This window comes from Westerdykella ornata, assembly GCF_010094085.1.
Source record: "Westerdykella ornata strain CBS 379.55 unplaced genomic scaffold EI97scaffold_17, whole genome shotgun sequence".
Lineage (NCBI taxonomy): Eukaryota > Fungi > Ascomycota > Dothideomycetes > Pleosporales > Sporormiaceae > Westerdykella > Westerdykella ornata.
In genome coordinates, this window is record NW_022986867.1 from 85,875 (window position 1) to 98,449 (window position 12,575).

The 12,575-nt window shown below is 54.2% G+C and overlaps 3 protein-coding genes across 3 annotated transcripts; 1 reads left to right on the top strand and 2 right to left on the bottom strand.

Annotated features, from left to right (window-relative positions):
- Positions 1–144: 144 nt before the first annotated feature.
- Positions 145–2,614, bottom strand: EI97DRAFT_434711 (NAF1-domain-containing protein). The gene has a single exon (XM_033798697.1). The coding sequence runs from the start codon at positions 2,435–2,437 to the stop codon at positions 209–211; it is 2,229 nt and encodes a 742-aa protein (XP_033652349.1). The 5' UTR covers positions 2,438–2,614; the 3' UTR covers positions 145–208.
- A 202-nt stretch (positions 2,615–2,816) lies between these two features.
- On the top strand, positions 2,817–5,015 carry EI97DRAFT_502370 (asparagine-linked glycosylation 9 protein; the record flags this gene model as incomplete). Its single annotated transcript, XM_033802747.1, has 4 exons — positions 2,817–2,872; positions 2,940–3,603; positions 3,652–4,443; positions 4,494–5,015. 4 exons carry the CDS (start codon positions 2,817–2,819, stop codon positions 4,755–4,757), a joined length of 1,776 nt encoding a protein of 591 aa, XP_033652350.1. The 3' UTR covers positions 4,758–5,015.
- Positions 5,016–5,521: 506 nt separating this feature from the next.
- EI97DRAFT_401299 (uncharacterized protein) lies at positions 5,522–7,715 on the bottom strand. The gene is made up of 2 exons (XM_033796457.1): positions 7,117–7,715; positions 5,522–7,065 (listed from the first exon to the last, which is right to left on the bottom strand). The coding sequence occupies exons 1-2, from the start codon at positions 7,481–7,483 to the stop codon at positions 5,963–5,965; spliced, it is 1,470 nt and encodes a 489-aa protein (XP_033652351.1). The 5' UTR covers positions 7,484–7,715; the 3' UTR covers positions 5,522–5,962.
- Positions 7,716–12,575: the final 4,860 nt, after the last annotated feature.

Sequence of the window (12,575 nt, forward strand, 5' to 3'; positions counted from 1 at the left end):
ATCTGGCCCATCTTGTCGACTGCGGAAGCATCCATCGGTACATGGAATAATGATAGGTACATCTCGCTTTTGGTACACTCGGAATTGGCTCCCAACAAGATGCCATCCCTATTAAACCAAAGCTTACCCTCCCAATATCTAGTCCCGTCGAATGCCGCCATATCGAATAAAAGGATGCGACGCCGAAATCGTACACAAAACCTGATCCTCACCGGTACTGAGGTCCTTCCCGGCCAAGGACCCGTAAGATATCCTCTAATGATGAAGTCCCATTTGGAGGCGCATTCGCCTGTTGTGGCACGCTGGCAGACGGAGCGGGCTGGGGCGCCGCCTGCGCTGGATTCTGGCTCATGGCTGCCGCTACCTGGAACCAACGTGCCCACTGCTCTGCCATGTTCGGTTGTGGTGGTTGCTGCGGATTGCTGGCGGCTGCAGGCTGCCCATAGAACGTGGGATTGAGATATGCGCCTGCCGGAATCGTAGGATGCAGTGCGCCGTACGGGTACGGCGGTTGCGGCGTAACGGGCGCTGGAGGCATAGCCCAGCTACCGCTGTTGAGCGTTGCATTCTGTGCGTAGGCGCTGCTGGTCGTGCTCACGGGAACCGGAGACACTGGAGCGTTTGCGGGCGACGCGGCATGCCGGTCCTTCTTGCGCCCAGGTCGATGGCCACGAGAGGGAGATGCCTGTTGCTGCACTCTTCCACCACGGCCCGGTGGGTTCGGCGACTTGCCACGGCCCTGGCGGTTGGGCGATGCTGACGACGCCGCCCTGTTCCCCTTGTGAGGAGCGCCGCGACCGCGATGGCCGTTGTCATGATGTCTCCCGCCACGGTCCGATGGCCCTGCCGGAATCTGATGTGAAGCTGGACCCGTAGGAACTCGACCACGCAAACCGCCACGGAAGTTTCCTCGCCCACCAGCATCTGGCCCGCCCCGTCCTGGCCCTCCTCCTCCTCCTCGTCCCCGGAACCCACGACCTCTATCCGGCCATCCACCCCGCCCTCGCATGTTTCCTCTGCGCACGTGACTTCGATCCTCGAGCGGAGCGCCGGCGCCAACAATATCCTCGAAATGCTCGGGACGCGCGAGAGGTCGATACATGCCAAGGTCGTCGTCGTCATCGCTGCCATAGTTGAGGCCACCTCCAGTATACGGCGCGGGTTGGGGTATGGAAGATACACCGTTGTTGGCCGGGTTTGCAAGCTTATCTGTCGACTCCTGACCCGCTTCCACCTTTGCCTCCTGCCTTGCCCTCTTCAACTCCTTCTGCCGCCTCTTGAACTCTTGCTCTTTTTCATCGTCGGAGAATTCCACGTCGTTCGCTTCTTCGTCGTGGAGATTGGAGGCGTCTGTGAATTTCTGCGATTTTAGAGGTTCCGTGAACACAAAGGTCGAGTGCTCGTCTACGTAGTAGATCGTCGTGTCCTTCGTGATGCCCAACTTTCCGATTTCGGCTGCGTCATTGAACCCTACCGAATATCTCGGCTCCTGAACGCGGCCCAGTGTCTCGGCAACCTTTCCAATGACGGTGCCGTCCGCTAGACACAGAGCTGAGCCCGACTCGAGGACCCGTTCGTCTCCTGATGTGTTTGCCTTGATGACTACCATGTTGTCAACGATTGACTCCACCGTTCCCAGCTCTGTCTTCTTTGTCTCTTCGGTGACCGTGATATCCGGCTTCTCGAAGACTTCTACCACCTCGTTGGCCGTGCGGACTTTGATGGGACCACTAGCACCTGGCTCATCCCCAGCCTCCATCATTAGCCGTCGTACTTGCTCTTCAGGATCTAGAAGCTCGCCCTCGTCTGACTCTTCCTCGTCGCTGTCATCAGAGTCTTCGCTTGATGAATCCGAAGATGAGTCCGACTGTTCCGAATCTAGCTGCCACTCGGCTTCAGCATTCCCTTTGTTGGCCTCCGCGGCACGGAGGAACTCTGCCTTGCCCTCATCGATCGCATTGGAATCCTGTGCAGTTATTGTCTCCGCCTTTGCTTCATTGGTAGGCACTTCTCCATAGGAAGTGTATGGGGCGCCCGTCTGGCCCGCTTCAGCCGTCTCGCCGGAAGTAGGAGCGGGCACCACCTCCATCGACTTCGTCCCATTGTACAGCGATTCTGAATCGGAAACTTCGCCATCCTCAAACGCATCAACATCGCCTAATCGCGTGTGTTCCGAAGATGGCTTTTGTTCGGCACTATCGTTCCAGAGAGTGAGGCCAGGAAGGTGCAGAGCAGTGGTGTTTGCAGGCACATCGGGTGGAGCAGCAGATGATTGAGCAGCGTCTGCAGCATCTACGCAATGCGGTGCAGCTTCAACCGCCGTAGCCGTATCGTCGTAAAAATCGTCATCCATATCATCGACAGGCGAGCCCGGCACGTCGCCATCGGGTTCATCATAGCGCGCCCGTTTCGCGGGTGGTTCAAGCGTGTCGGACATTGGGGAAGAATGAGATGTGCTTCTCAGTTCTTATGACGCCAGCGACTGCAGGTGAGGGTTAAAGATACGACAGGGGTTTCTAGACAGGTTGTTCGTACAGGGACCAACTGCGTTGTTCCGCGCCGTACGGCGGTGATATGTATGAGTCCTACCTCTCCGTTCTTGAAGAGAGAGAAAATGCAGGGAGAGGTTTGGGATGCCCATTGTTGACCCTCGTTCGTTCGTTCGCCGTTAGCGCATCCACCAGCCTTGGCGCCGCACCCCGGTCGCTTTCTACCACACCTCAATCGTGCCAATGAGCACACTTCTCCTACGGTACGCCCACTGCGCGACTGATACCTGCGGCGCGACGACCACCGTAGAATCGGCGGGCAGATCCATGGCTCCTCCGCCTGCTCATAGGGCTTCCGTACCTCGGGGTTCGGCGGGTGCAAGGTAAGTATAAGATTTACAGCAATTCCTGGAGATGGTTTCTGAAGCGCTGATTGCATCATATTCTCAGCAATGGAGGTCTTCATCTGGCCTTCATTTTCTCTATATTCGCTGCCGCCAACAGCTTGGCTGCTGTTTTCTCGCCAATTCAAGATTGCGATGAGGTTTTCAACTACTGGGAACCTACGCATTATTTGAACCATGGCTATGGCCTGCAGACCTGGGAGTACTCTCCAGAATTCGCCATCCGGAGCTGGGCCTACACTGGCCTGCACGCAGGCATCATCCACGTTGGACGACTCTTGCCTTTTGGAAGCAAGCGTACAGAATTCTACTTCCTAAGGATAGTGTTGAGCCTTGTTTGCGCTCTTTGCGAGACACGCTTTTACTCGGCCATTGCGAAGGCACTTCATCCCCGTGTGGCCTTCTTCTTCTTGATCACCATGGTTTCCAGTCCCGGCATGTATCATGCAGCCACTGCTTATCTACCATCCAGCTTCGCCATGTACACGGCCATGTTGGCATTCTCCTCTTTCATGGACCGCAATTCGGGCGTTGGATCCATGTCCGGTACTTTCTGGTTCGCTTGTGGAGCACTGCTTGGGTGGCCATTTGCAGGTGCCCTAATTGCACCTTTTGTAATTGAGCAGCTCCTCGCCATGATCTCCGCAGCGGGATTCTATCCTGGCATCCGGAAATTACTGAGCGCGGCAATTCGCTGTTTGATCCTCCTGGTGAGATTTTTCGTTCTCCAATTGGATCATCTCTGACAGCTCAAATAGATACTTCAAACAGCGGTCGATAGCTATTTCTACAAGAAACTTGTTTGCGTGCCCCTGAACATCGTGCTTTACAACGTGTTCAGCGGGGGCAGCCGAGGACCCAACATCTACGGAGTGGAACCGTGGCACTTCTACTTGCGTAATCTTGCCCTGAACTTTACCGCTTGGTTTCCTCTAGGGCTGGCCGCTCTGCCATTACTCTTGCTACATAGACTTAGCCGTCAAAAGCCCATCCTCCAACAAACCCTTTTCCGGAGTACAATACTTCTCACTCCCTTCTACCTATGGCTCGGCATCTTCACTTTGCAACCGCATAAGGAAGAAAGGTTTATGTATCCTGCTTATCCGGCTCTAGCGCTAAATGCGTCCGTCTCATTTCATGTGCTCCTCTCCTTCATAGGTACAACGGATCACCGCAGCCTACTCAGCAAGATTCCCGTACAGTTGAAGCTGGTAGTTGTCATGTCCTTCGTCATGGCCACTTTAAATCTGGGTGCTCTTCGCATTCTGGGGCTCATGACCGGATATTCTGCGCCTCTTCACGTATATCCCTTTCTGCAACAGCCTCAGATAGCAGCGCAAGGAAGCACCGTCTGCATCGGGAAAGAATGGTACCGATTTCCCTCTTCATATTTCCTTCCGAATCATATGCGCGCAAAATTCATCAAGAGCGAATTCTCTGGTTTGTTACCAGGCGAGTTCAGCGAAGCCGAGGGGCCCGGTCATTTCCCAGGGACGTGGCGGATGCCTTCTGGCATGAACGATGAGAATCGCGAGGATCCTGGAAAATACGTACGTCTAACCCCCCAGCTGCCTTAGTTGGATTTGCTCATGCTCCGCAGACCAACATTATCAAGTGCGACTACTTGATCGATTCGCGTTTTAGCGGTCTTGAGCCTTCCGCTCTGGAGCCAGATTACATAGCCGACTCAGCAAGTTGGGAGAGGGTGACTTGCGGCGCGTTTCTGGATCACAGCCAAACACCTCTTCTCGGCCGCCTGATCTGGGTCCCAGATCTGCCGTTTGTTCCAGAGCGTTATCGGCGGAGGTGGGGAGAATACTGCCTTCTGAAGAGAAGAAGGGATACGAAGATCAATGGCTCATAGTCGTCTTTAGCACCCCCCAAGTTAACTTTTCGCCTATCCAGCTGGTTTCTGGTCTTCATTTTTCGTCGCATCGCGATCACAGTAGTATTTCGGGCGTCCATGATGCGAAAGACAGCGTGAGAATGCTCACTGGCTACCCCACAGTCGATGAAGCTGTTGTCACAAAGCGCAGGTCTTACAGTACAAAGAGGGACCATCAGCTTTTATATTTGCGCCTTTTGTCCGGTATTTGATGCTGCATAAAGTCAAACTGTTCGCCTACGAAATATGTCTTCTCAGTGAACCATCTCCTGTATGAATTCATCAAACGTGACACAGAGCATGTCAGCCTTCTCACACAGTTTCTATACATCATCTCTGCTCTTGAATTATAACCTTCCACGATGGACGACCTGCGCCTCCGATACTTACGCACCATAAAACCAACTGAGGATTGGATACAACACCACTGGAATACCGTCTGGCTGACAACTTCCTTCAAAGTACGGCTTCGATAGTCTGATCTCCGTCATCATATTAATCAGGGAAGGATGCCGTTGTCAAAGTCGTATATATACCTGGAAGGCGCACACCACGACGAAATCGAGGGACGTAGAGAAACCCTCGTCCTCGAAAGCGTCAAAACGAGGACCCCGAGATATCTTGAGTCAGACCATATTTCTCTTGATTCGGCAAGCCAGCTCGAATGCGACGAGTCTCACGGACTTTGATCTCTCATTCAGCCGTGCAGCGGGCATGACCTGGATTCGTCGATTCCAAGTTCTGCATATCTAAAGACGCACAGGAGACAAGGTCGGCTTAAGCAAGACGTACCGCGCCATTGGGACGCAGTGCATGCATTCCTTGCTACTGACTGACTACCATGACATGTAGCTACAGCGCTATGACCGCTCCCATGCCTGAAAAAAAAACTACACCATACCATATATATTCATACAATACAACGCCATAACTGCCCTTTTCAGCGAACCCCATAAGAGGAAGAAATAAGAAGCCCACCGTCAAATGCTGGACTAGGTAAAACGCCATCCATATGTGCATGCATGCAGCGGAACCTCCCCCTGACCCATGCTATGGCGGAGAAAGAAGAAGCCACCGTCATCAATCGTGCAGATCCGCCCTCCCTCCCTGAAACAGAAACGTGCCATGATGGTCAACTTCAGCCGCTATCAGCTAGCAGCTGAGCGACCAATGAATGTAGTCTCCTACAGGAACGTCGAATTGAGCCGTGAAATCGCGACTGTGTCCGCCGCCCGACTATTCGCTGCCGTAACCATCTCACGTGGGGGTTGCTGAGCCGCACCTGGGCTACGGCTACCAGAACGGGAGGTCGCTGAGGGATTCGGGATAGACTTGCTGGCTGCGTCGCCGTTGGTATTTGTGGCACCGTTGTGCTCGGGAGTATGGCTGTTAAGCAGGGTATGGATATTCGGAATGGTCCTGTTGGGCGACGGAGCTGCAGTAGTCGCACCGGGCTGTGTCGACGCGCCATTCGTCTCTGTGACGCTGGATCGAGACTGGGATTGCGCGAGTTCGGGTCGGTGGTCTGCAGATTGCGGAGTAGATGGTTTGTCAATGTTGTTCGGGACGTTAAGGGCGGGGAGGATGGGCCCTTGCTCCGGGATTTCGGGAACGTTGGGTGGTGGGGGCGGCGGTTGTTGATGGTGAGGAGGCGTATGGTAATTTGCTGGCTGTGGTTTTGGGTAATGCGGGGTATGTGGGTGCTCCGAAACTTGCAGAGGGCGTGGTTGCAGCAAGTATTGTGGTTGGAGAGGATGCGCATGCGGGTGTCCTGCGAACGCTGGGTGGCTGACCGGTGGATATGCGTGCGTCAGGTGAGGCGGGAGGCGCTCCATGTGGGCAATTGCTTGCGGATGCGGGTGAGCATAGCCGGGAGGGGGATAAAAGACTGCAGCACCACCTGGATATGCGATATGCGCGCCAGGATGACCGATGAAGTAGGTTGTGGGCTGGTAAGGCGGTGTAGGCGGACCTGGATAAGGGGAGAACAACACAGGAATCTGCGGTGAGGGGCCAGGACGATTGTATGGCGATTGCGACCCTACCGGCTGAGGACCGGCTCCATATGGAGATTCGGGCATTGGGCCACGAGTGACGGCGGGCACAGTCTGGCTCTCGTTCACTGTTGATTCAGGATACATGTTCCTAGGAGGCCGGATGTGCCGTAGTGTGGGGTCCTGTGTGGGTTGCATCAGGCTGCCGCAATGTGAGCGCGAGAAGTAGCTGATCAAGTGGAGGTGCTGTCCGCTCTGAGTGGTGATGCTGAACGACTGCTTCATCAGACCATCTGAATGCTCGTCAGTGTGGCGCGGGTGAGTGTGCAGGACGAGAGACATACCCGGCTTGTACCGATAACCGTCAGGGCCTTCTCCTTCTGATTCCCCATTCGCTGAGGGATCCGGCGATCTGCCATCTGTCCTTCTCTGTCCTTGCCCATTTGGGGGAAAACTGCCCCGTTTGCCCTCCATTTCTCTGTAGGTCAGGAAGCTGCCAGAAACGCGACTGGCACTCCACGACTTGCCATCTGTCCAGCGGCGCATGCCTGCTTCCCTTTCATCCCATACGAAGACGGATCCAGACTTGATCTGCTGCCGTTCTTTTTCTGACAGGCGCCGCTGTACTCGGGGGAGTAGACCTAACCGACAGGCTTCGAAGAGTAATATGGCGTCGGCGGGTGTGCGAACGTGGCCGTTGTAGGTCTCCATTTTAGGATGTCAATGCGGATATCGAGGAAGTGTAGTGAAGACCAGGCCTATTGTAACGCCTGACGTGTTGGGTAGAGGGCCGTAAAACTTGAGGTTGAAAGCGAGATGGGAACAGTTATTAACCAGTCATGGATGCTAATGCACACGTTAGCAACCAGCGCTTGGGAACTGCGTGTACGTACGAGACTCTCCACGGTACATGGAGCACGACGGCCCCCAAGGACAAAAGTAGATGGGCGGCTGTGCTGCTCGAGGTGAAGGAAGGATCTGACAGGGGGAGCTTGTCGATGCCACCTCGCCCGTGGTCGCTTACTTGTGTTACCCAGAACGGTAAACACGCGCAGCACCGGAAAAATATAGTAAGGAGTGTGTGGGCGCGAAATGCGGCGAAGATACCAGTCACATGAGGATGGAAGGGGAAAGATATGCTTACAGAATGACAGTTGAACAAAATCAATAGGGAGCGCGCCACCTAAGCGCAACCAGCTTTCTTCCCCAAACAACTTCCCCAGAATCAGATGCCAACAGCTAGGTATGAGTATCCGGCCGGACGGGTAAGATGGGTAAGAATGCGCCCTACGACTTGAAACAAGCGGGTCGATGAAACGGGCAGACGATGGAACAAAGGCGGCGAGGTTGCTGAAGGTGTGGGGATGGGGCGTGAGGGCGCGTAAAGTCTGCTGAGGACGGGAGGACGAGGAGGCCGTAACTCCTCATGTATGTATGTACTTTCTCGGTTCGGTGCTGTTACTGCTTGGGCTGCTGGGCTGTTGTCAGCGGGAACCTTGGAACTTCAAACGCCCTGGCGCGAAGTCTGTTGTCTGTTGATCGCCGCCAAGCTTGGCACAGCGCTATGAAATTAAGGTCGTCCAAGCAATTCGCCGCTTGGTACAAGGGCCTTTGTGCAACGATGCGGCGTCGCTGGCAACCTGGTCGCTTCGCACGTCAGCTGCGCCGCAGAGGAAAGGTGAGGGAAAGGTGAGAGGGCACCTGCACTGTGGAGGGGCAGAGACTCGTCAGTCAGAGGGGTGAAGGAGGGAAGGAAATGCGAGCCTGCTTCATGTTCCCAGGGTTGCCGTGCGAAGCGTGCCCAGGTCGTCCTCACAGCACCCCCGATCAGCCAAGCTTTCCGTCCGAAGATAACTCTAACACTAGCCCAACTTAATCCACAGACAAGCCTTTGGCTTCTTGGCCACGAACCATGGTCGCCGGCTGTTTCCCAATAAGGGCATCGCGCGGCCTTGGCGAGCCTTGGCATCTTGGCTCCAAGAAACACGCTTCCACCATCCGCCTACATATACACTGCCATGTTGCGATGACACTCCCAAGAGTGAAAGAGTGAGATTTCAACAAAGGTTGGCTGGTGGTTGTCCCTGCGCCGTTGGAATCTCCACAGAGGATTCCGCTGCTGTTCCCTGTCAGCGCCTTTCGCACGATACGAAGCAACGGGCACCATGTACTTCCGAGATCCGGACTGACAATCGTTTCCGTACGCCATACTCGTCGAATAAAGCTCGGCTCCCCAAGGCCACTTCGTGTTCGCGGAGCTTACTGCCATGGTCCCCTGCAGCTGCCCGCTGCAAGTTGGTCCAAGTTCCACAGTCAGTCGGGTGCCACGGCCCAACAACTGTCTTTGAAATGTCGCAGGCCCCGTCCCCATGTTGTCGGATTATCATTAGTATTACTCAGAGATTGATGCAAGACCCGCCAAGTCTCCGACTAAGGACTCCTGATGACCTGACATATTCGGCTTTGCGAGCAGGCGAGCACTCTGGTCCATCCTGGCCTTGGCCTTGGTCGGCCGTCCCTGTCCGCGGGGAACGGCCCCGTCAGCGGAAGTGGGAAGGCTTGCTCGGTAGCACCGGAGAGCTCGCATCCTTCTCCTTGGTTAATACTCATGGAACCGCGTCCCCCGCGTGAAGAGTACAAGGTTGAGCTTCATCAGGGGAAGAGGGAAAGTTAAGAATACTGTTTGTTATACACCATCTAACCGTACCCGATCATCATCGACTGTGCGTGGATGCGACATCTCTTTTGAAGGCACTGCCGAGCTCGGTACACAGTGGTAGTCAACCAAGTTGTCGCTCCAGATAAGGTTCGTGGTAGTTAAGCATAAATGTCGACCCGCCCTCGCAGATGGACGCGATTCGCTGCCCCAGGGTGGCCTCGGCCCTTGGGCCTGCAACCGCAATATCTCTTCCTGAACTCCGTCTCCCCCCAGCTGGTCAGCAACGACACCAACGACACCGATGCTATGGTGAACGGCCGTACAGTATCTCGTTGTCGCCTTGTTCCGGCTTCTGCGGCCCTCAGGACCTCACAGCCGTCGCACACGATTGTCCTGTTGGGCGCCTCACCCACATGAGGGGTCTAGAATGCGCCTCGAGCGGGAATCTCACCTTCCCAGGAAAGATTAAGGTATGTGCCAAGCTCTACCTGGTTCCGGTAGCGTTGGCAACCTTCACTCAACGACTCGCACCACTTGAGAATAATTGACGTGCCCAGGTTCATCGCACAGTGAGCTGCACGATATACAGCCTGTTAGACGAGTCGGCCAATAATCTGGCTTCACTAACGCTTCGCCCTAGGAGGGCATTGCGCCTCGGATTCTGGAATCCGGGTTTGACGGTGCGCCCCGTTTGCCTGGTTTCTCCCAAGGTAATAGTAATGTCTGCGCCGCAATATGATTCGGCTCAGAATCCCACCTGCCCGCGAGTTACTTCGAGACAGTATCGAAAGGGTCAGGCAAGGCATCGGCACAAATCGCAAATTGGACACTTTTACTAGCTCAGGTGCATGTTCCTTGTCCAACAGATTCTTACTCCTCCGCTAACCGTTTGTCGGGAAAGTTCTCACATCAGCCTGCTTTAGTCATATCCCCACCCTGCTAGATAGTCACCAAGATCTGCGCTCTTCTTGTAAGCTTATTACGAGAGCCTTGTCCTAGCGAAGCGACCTTCTTCACTCGGTGTCTATTGTCTTGATTGTCGTGTGGCATTCGCGGTCGTTGTTGCGGATCAACCAAACCTTATGGGAGATGATCCTGTATGCGGCTAGGTTGGCGTATGTCGGTAGTGAAAGCCCCTTTGGTGGCTCCATTCCTCTAACGGGACTTGGACGAAATACTGTTATAGTCGTCCTTGTAACTCGACTTGTTTCTACAGGGTAAAGGCTTTGCGAGTACTTCTCATTCAGCACCCTTCCATCCTACCAAGTACTCTGCGCAAAGGGCTGCCCCTTCTATACGCTTATTAGAAGGAAATAAGGATCAACTTGCCTCCGCAGCGGATAACAAGCATCCTCGTAATGCTACAGGATTGCAGCCGGATTTCGCAATGCTTGTTAGTCTATGCAGCGGGTTGCAGGAGAGCTTACCGTGTTAAGCACATACTCTCCGCCAATATCTGATTGTTGGCCTAAAAATAGCTGGGGCTTCTAACAAATTCCTTGAACGGGAAGCCTTTGGGGAACCTCTACGGAGTGGAGAGTACGCGGTTGTACTCTTGCATTACCATCGCTACCAGGACCTTCGGCTGGAAGAAGATGACCTATCCGCTCAATAACGTTGAAAACAAGCTTAATGCGTCGCCATCGCTTGCGTTGGTTGCCCACGCAATTAGTGCGCCCTGCAGATGTAGGGTGGTCAGCTCGACTCTGCGCATTCGGAACACGGACTTAGCCAAGCGTCCGTATTGTCTCCCAACCTGATGTCCAGAGCGAGAGTATACGAAATACGGTCATTTCTATTCAGGAAAGGCTACTGCTTCATCGCCTAACCCCAATAGCATCCACATGTGCACACACTGTAATCGGTCGAACAACATCTCACACTAGCAGAAGAACTCATAATCCCTGTTTGATCCTTCCAACCACCTATCTGGTTGTCCTCTCTCTTGGACCGAAGATTCATTTGGCCCCCAACAATCCATGCTCACATCACACCAACTTATGGCGAAACCAATAATGACCTCTTTACATCTGGTTCCTCATAAGCGAATTTGATAAAACCCTCCGGAGAGCTTCAAGGCACCGACGCTAAGCGCTGATTTCAACTGTAGAACGGATGAGGGGAAACTGTGCCGCAATACCTTGTTGGCGATCGACGGTAACTGGCTATTAGGAAATAGAGTCAAGGAGTGCGTGCGAGCAACGAACTTGGATATGAGTAGATAATCAATCCTTGACTCCTTGCGTTGGCAATCCCGAAGGGTAGCTTGTCTCAAGCATAAGCACTCTATTCCCTCGGGGAATTTACTTCGCCGCGTTTTACGAACCGCACGGTGTGGTGGCCCGGGGCCGTGGGGCGCAGCGTAAGGTTGGCGCGTAGAAGATGAAACGGTGAAACAGTGAAACAAAGAAACAGCGAAACAGCGAACCGCGAGGCGTGGCTGAGGCTAGGTAAGTTGGCGTTATGAATAAGCCTCTGAAGGTTTCGCGTCATAGGATAAACTTGATAGCCGGAAGATTGAGATATACTCGATCGTGAGATAGTGCTGAGTTGCTCGGATAGCTCTTCTCGAACGAGGTCCAGATAAGGCACCGTTCCACCTAATAACGTGAACTCTCAAGAGACGGATTCCGTTCGTGTGCTTGACAAACTCGATTTGTTTGCGCGATTATGGAAGCTTACCCTAGGGTAGGCCCCGTTGATCTGTCCTGCCACGTCTCCTCCCATGGCTGCACCGCTTCATCATACGCAAGAAATCCCCTCCCATAGCAGCCACGAATCTGTCCCGATCGGGCGCTTAACGTACGAGATCGAGCTTTCTCAAACTTTATCGCGCGAATTGCCCCAGCCTTGCTAAGCGGCTATATTCACCGACCTGTCCTCCACGAAACGACCTACGCCGCAATATACCCCTGAGGGACTCCGTTGTCCCGTTTCTTGGTTTCGCGTGCTTCAGCCTACGAGGATGCAGAGAGGTCTAGCGTAGCGCCGATGGAACCCGTTGGCGGCACAGCTGAGATGATGCTAACAGCGTAATAGGGAGCGGCAATGAGAGCGTTGGTGTTGGAAGGGCGGCTCACAAATGGGGTGGAACTGGAACAGGACCGAAAGGGGTTCTAACCCTTGGGAAGCATCCCCACCTGC